Here is a 6,916-nt window from a genome sequence, read left to right as displayed (position 1 = left end):
TGGCATAGATTCTACAACTGTCTGGAACTTCCTGTGTGGAAGCACCTGCTTTCAATATACTTTGTATGCCTCATTTCCTCAAGTGTTTCCTTTATTTAGGCAGTTGACTGTAGAATGGACGGAGGTATCGCTCAAGTCGCAACAAAATGGAATATAACGTTGCGGATAAAGTTTGGAATGACAATTTCATGTGTACACTATCTAAAGACCTGCATCACTATACTGAGAGCATTTGGAACCTTTGTTCATGTTTTTTCAGAGCCCCCATACTGCACAACGAGGATGAGGGAATTAATCGCTGGTTGCGGTAAGTTTCTCAAAACCAGGTGAAACTGCAAAAAAATGTCTGGACCCTTCTATAACATGCCATTTACATCAAAAATAGAGATTTGGTTGTAAAAAAGCAAAATTCTCCTTTAGGTCAATGTGCAACCCATTTTTCTTTGTGACTTGGCTATTCATTTGCCCCCCAAAATGCTATTTTTTTTTTTTTTACCTAAGAAACAACAAAAAACTGAACGTCATAGTTCCAAAATAACAACAAAGATAAAACATAAAAGCTGTAAAAAAAAATAGATATATAATCACCTAAACTCTTCACATTACCATTTTTTTTGTTGATTTTGCCATCCAAAGAGTCTTAAAATTACTATCTACCATAGAAAAAGACCAGTTAGGCTAGTGCTCCTTAGAGGTTCAGGAAAACAAAGGGATCACATCTCAGCCTGTTAACAGAATAAAAAAGAGAGAACAGGTTGGCCAGTCAGTAGTCTTTTAGGGTGGTGTTGCCAGTTGTGACAGATACAATATCTACAAAACATCTTCACTCAATAATAATTCCCCCCCTTTCCCAAAAGTTTTTGGATTAAGTCCTCCATTAAAAGAGCTGAACCATTGTTACAAGAGGGGAGGGAGTCCTGTGTTGGGAAGTGCGCTCTCTGGCGCCCCCCAGGGGGAAGAGGGGGGTTGACACGGCGCACTTTTTGACAGGTTGCATAGACACACGCAGCCGCTGCTGCCTCCAGCCGTCGCTGTGGAGAACAGCCATACGGGGAGACTGTCGACTTTCCTGAATATCAGAAATGGTCCGTTTTTCGTTTGAAATGAAAGTTCCTGTAATGCTTGGGTCGCCCCACAGAAGTCGAAGGGATGTCTAATGTCAAGATGAAGATGAATGCAGTGGGGGGGCCTGGCGAGAAAGAGGGGGGAGAGTTCAATACCGATTCAACGCATGAAACAAAAAGGTATTTTATAGAATGCACATGGAACTCACTCAACACACTGGACAATGCTACACAAGTACATACCCCATAAAATGAGGAAGAAGTCATTTAATAGGATCTCTATGTACATCCCAACAATGTCAATAGAGCAAAATCAAAAGTGTGACTTACTAATGTGAACTGGTCGTAGACTTGCATGAGATCGTCCATCCGGTGTTTCTCTACAACCACAAAGTTGTCCAGCTCGGCGCTGCCTTTCCGGGCACAGTCCTGGCAGTGCACCACATACTGCTTCTGCTTCCTGGAGAGGAGCTCACTCCGCACAAACAGCAGGTTAAACACCTCCACCTGGAACACAGTAGTCAACAAACACACACCAGTCAGTAACTAGGGACGGCCATGAGTAATCGAGAACTCGAACTGACATCAAAACTCGATCTTTAACCCTGTACAGTCTAAGCCCTGTAAGCCGGGGGAGGGTTCTACTAAGCTACATGGAATTGTTTTAAGATAATACCAAGGATCATTTAGCTATTTGATTTAGAATTTTAAGACCCCTTGAAGTATCTATATAGAAAAATATATATATACACACACTACCGGTCCAAAGTTTTAGAACACCTACTCATTCAAGGGTTTCTTTCTACATTGTAGAATAATAGTGAAGACATCAAAACTATGAAATAACACATATGGAATCATGTAGTAACCAAAAAAATGTTAAACAAATCAAAATCTATTTGAGATTTTTCTAAGTAGCCACCCTTAGCCTTGATGACAGCTTTGCACACACTTGGCATTCTCTCAACCAGCTTCATGAGGTAGTCACCTGGAATGCATTTCAATTAACAGGTGTGCGTTCTTAAAAGTTAATTTGTGGAATTTATTTCCTTCTTAATGCATTTGAGCCAATCAGTTGTGTTGTGACAAGGTAGGGGGGGTATACAGAAGATGGCCCTATTTGGTAAAAGACCAAGTCCATATTATGGCAAGAACAGCTCAAATAGACAAAGAGAAACGACAGCCATTATTAGTTTAAGACATGAAGGTCAGTCAATATGGAACATTTCAATAACTTTGAACGTTTCTTCAAGTGCAGTCGCAAAAACCATCAAGCTGTATGATGAAACTGGCTCTCATGAGGACCGCCACAGGAATGGAAGACCCAGAGTTACCTCTGCTGCAGAGGGAAAGTTCATTAGAGTTACCAGCCTCAGAAATTGCAGCCCAAATAAATGCTTCATAGAGTAAAAGTCACAGACACATCTCAACATCAACTGTTCAGAGGGGACCGTGTGAATTAGGCGTTCATGGTCGAATTGCTGCAAAGAAACCACTACTAAAGGAGACGAGACTTGCTTGGGCCAAGACACACAAGCAATGGACATTAGACCGGTGGAAATGTGTCCTTTGGTCTGGAGTCCAAATTTGAGATTTTTGGTTCCAACCGCCGTGGCTTGGTGAGATGCAGTGTGGGTGAACGGATGATCTCTGCATGTGTATTTCCCACCGTAAAGCATGGAGGTGGTGGTGTTATGGTGTGGGGGTACTTTGCTGGTGACACTGTCTGTGATTTATTTAGGATTCGTTATCTGTAATGGTTATGATATCAGGCATTGTGGTTCACTGTTGGCAAATAGATAAATGCGCACACATTGTCCTCTTCGAATGCGGCCCAACACACACACACACTCACAACCAACACACACACACACACACACACACACACAACCAACACACACACTCAACCAACACACACACACACTCAACCAACACACACACACACACTCAACCAACACACACACACACACACTCAACACACACACACTCAACCAACACACACACACACACACACTCAACCAACACACACACACACTCAACCAACACACACACACTCACACACTCTCAACCAACACACACACACACACACACACACTCAACCAACACACACACACACTCAACCAACACACACACACACACACACACACACACTCAACCAACACACACACACACTCAACCAACACACACACACACTCAACCAACACACACACACACACACACACAACCAACACACACACACACCCTCTCAACCAACACACACACACACACTCTCTCATCCAACACACACACACACACACTCTCTCAACCAACACACACACACACACACACTCTCTCAACCAACACACACACACTCTCTCAACCAACACACACACACACACACTCTCTCAACCAACACACACACACACACACACTCTCTCAACCAACACACACACACACACACACACTCTCTCAACCAACACACACACACACTCTCTCAACCAACACACACACACACACTCTCTCAACCAACACACACACACACACTCTCTCTCAACCAACACACACACACACTCTCTCTCAACCAACACACACACACACTCTCTCAACCAACACACACACACACACACACACACTCTCAACCAACACACACTCTCAACCAACACACACTCTCAACCAACACACACACACTCACAACCAACACACACACACTCACAACCAACACACACACACTCACAACCAACACACACACACACACACACTCTCAACCAACACACACTCTCTCAACCAACACACACTCTCTCAACCAACACACACTCTCTCAACCAACACACACACACACACACACACTCTCTCTCAACCAACACACACACACACTCTCTCTCAACCAACACACACACACACTCTCTCTCAACCAACACACACACACACACACACACACACTCTCTCTCAACCAACACACACACACACACACACTCTCTCTCAACCAACACACACACACTCTCTCAACCAACACACACTCTCTCAACCAACACACACTCTCTCAACCAACACACACACACACACACACACACACACACACTCTCTCATGGGCCGGGGCCCGTTACGTACCTCACAGATGGTGCAGTAGTGTGCAGGCTCATCCCTGTTCCTGTCCTGCAGTACCGTCTCCTTCCCTGCAGCGGCTAGAGCCTCCTTCACCGACTGACACTGCTTCAGCGTCCTCAGCAGGCAGAACCTACATCACATACATCATGATATTCAAAGAAATTCAGACACCTACACATTTCTCAAGGTTACTTTTTCCAGCAGCCACCTCATCTAAATGCACGTCATCATCCAATCTGTGGGAGCTATCAATCACTCCAATCCCTAGGGTTCTGGGTCCTCGGGAGAGATGTAGCCCTGTCACTCTCCACCCCTCATGACAGACTGGACACGCACAGTCGTACTACAACGCCTCAAGGGGCAGAACACTTCCTTGTTTTAACACGTGGCAGGAGATCTGCTCACAGCGTGAAACAAACTGTAAAAGATGGAGACTTACTTGATCATCTCGAAGAGCTTGTGGTCGGACACCTTGATGTTGCGGGCCATGTTCCAGGAGAGGTGCACCATGGGTACATGGGATTTGACGCTCTGGAGCTTGTTCCACTCGTAGCGCTCCACGGCCAGCTTGTACTGGTGAGCTGTGGCGGTAGTGGAATTAATGACACCACTTTACAGGTCTGAACATCTGACAAACTGATTCTGGAGTGAACTATCACTTTAAGAGATAATGATATCAAATGTATGAAATTCTATTCATAAATATATTTTTTTTTACAGTAACCCGAAGGAGCAAGCAAAAGCTGCATCAGAGGCTTACCACTGAGGGGTCCTACGTTCCAGGCGATGTTGTTGCACCAGCCAATGGCCTGGACCCAGTGGACAGTGCCCGTGTTGAGCCACACCAGGTCCCCTGGCCGCTGGATGAACCGGTAAACAGGCACATCTGCCTCGTACAGGTCCTCCAGGTTGGGCCACCACGAACCCATCAGGAAGTTGATGTTGTTTCTGAGGGAGAGTTGGCGGGGAGAGAGGGAGGGGAGAGATGGAGAGTTAGGACTGGTAAGATTATTTATTTTCAGTCTTTTCTCATTTCTGTAAGAGATGTGGAATTAGGACTGGTATTAAAGACGATCTAATTTCAGTATTTTCTGTTTTCTTTTGGGCCATTCCTAAAATCAGAATAGTTTTGTTGTGGAAGGACAGAGAGAAGAAGAGATGGGTTAGTTACATTAACCTTGTTTCATTAATGTCCTCATTCCAGGCTTCAATTCAGCTCCTTTCCTTCCTTTCAATATCTCTCCGAATCGCTCCTTTTTCATTCAGACAGTTTGTTCTTAGTGTTCAAAGCGAGGCACAAAAGAAGCCGACCCTCACATTGACCCCGTCTGACGTCTTTCTTTCTTTTGTATATATCCTTTTCTCCCCTGTTCTCGCAGACCCCCAACCCCCTTTCTCTTTCACAGACAGCATCACTATTGTACAGCACCCGATGTCACAGGAAGGCCAAAAAGATCATCAAGGACATCAACCACACGAGCCACTGCCTGTTCACCCCGCTATCATTCAGAAGGCGAGGTCAGTACAGGTGCATCAAAGCTGGGACCGAGACTGAAAAACAGCTTCTATCTCAAGGCCATCAGACTGTTAAATAGCCATCACTAGCACATTAGAGGCTGCTGCTGCTATTGAAATCACTGGCCACTTTAAGAAATGGAACACTAGTCACTTTAATAATGTTTACATATCTTGCACTACTCACTACTATACTATTCTACTGTATCTTAGTCCATGCCGCTCTGTCATTGCTTGTCCATATATGTATATATTCTTAAATTCCATTCCTTACTTAGATTTGTATGTATTGGGTATATGTTGTTAGATAGAAGTCGGAGCTAGAAGTACAAGCATTTCGCTACACCCGCAATAACATCCGCTAAACACGTGTATGTGACAAATAAAATGTGATTTGATTTGTATAATGCATTATCACTAGCTACTATCCTTACTTTTCACAGAAGTCGCTCATCACTCCCCAGTAGGGTTCTGGCACAGCGAACCACTCACAGTCCCCAGGGCCGATGTTGATGTTGACAGAGCAGAAGTTATTGTGTTCCTGATGACCTGGACCACAGAGATAAAGCAAGACCGAGTTCAAACTGTATTATGTAACTTTTTGGGCGACCCAAGAAAATTCACATAGAAATGTCAATTTATAGATCTGTCATTATCTTTGAAATCAAGTCTAAGAAGCGGTAGATCTGTTCTATGTTAACTATTTCTATGCTTCCCGTTCTGAAGTTTAGTTCTTGCTTCTTTTACTTTTGGTTTTGTACACCAGCTTCAAACAGCTGAAAATACTCGATTTTTGATAAAGGAAAATCTTTTTTCACAGCGGTTTAATGATTCTCTATACTATACTTGCTTGTTTTGTCACAAAGTGAAATTAGGTGAACTATTTTAACAACCAGGAAATGACGGAGGGATTTCTGCATAGTGCATCTTTTACAGTCTGTCTTTGTAACTCATAGGTATCAATATAAAACGCACTAGAAACTGCAAAGGTTTGTCCTATAAACTGTATAGCTGTACCGTGCCCTTGCCTGATATATACAGTGTATCTACCTGGTATCCTGCTGCCGGGGACCTTCATGTAGAGCTGGACAGTGTTCATGCCCAGGATGGTGTGTCCTACGTGGCTGAGCAGATTGCCAGCAGACACCACCCTGGCGAACGCAGGCAGCTTACTCAGCTCCTGCAGCTGTAGCTTCCACCTGGGGGAGAGGAGAAAGGGGGGGTGTTCAGAGGCGGCAATGGGGTTTTGCAAC

At 44.2% G+C, this 6,916-nt stretch overlaps 1 protein-coding gene across 1 annotated transcript in view; it reads right to left on the bottom strand.

Moving 5' to 3' along the window:
• Positions 1–360: 360 nt before the first annotated feature.
• Positions 361–6,916, bottom strand: part of LOC311115992 (lysine-specific demethylase 6A-like) — a 34,863-nt gene continuing 28,307 nt past the window's right edge. The window contains exons 23-29 of the mRNA XM_084191126.1: positions 6,714–6,862; positions 6,098–6,212; positions 4,909–5,096; positions 4,588–4,729; positions 4,152–4,278; positions 1,395–1,571; positions 361–1,189 (exon numbers count right to left, since the gene is read on the bottom strand). Coding sequence (XP_084047252.1) covers positions 1,160–1,189; positions 1,395–1,571; positions 4,152–4,278; positions 4,588–4,729; positions 4,909–5,096; positions 6,098–6,212; positions 6,714–6,862 — 928 coding nt within the window. The 3' untranslated portion in view covers positions 361–1,159. The remainder of the gene's footprint in view (positions 1,190–1,394; positions 1,572–4,151; positions 4,279–4,587; positions 4,730–4,908; positions 5,097–6,097; positions 6,213–6,713; positions 6,863–6,916) is intronic.

This window comes from Coregonus lavaretus (assembly GCF_964263955.1).
Source record: "Coregonus lavaretus genome assembly, contig: HAP1_SCAFFOLD_839, whole genome shotgun sequence".
NCBI classification, from domain to species: domain Eukaryota; kingdom Metazoa; phylum Chordata; class Actinopteri; order Salmoniformes; family Salmonidae; genus Coregonus; species Coregonus lavaretus.
Note: the sequence above shows the minus strand (reverse complement) of the source record. Positions and strands in the feature narration are given on the sequence as shown.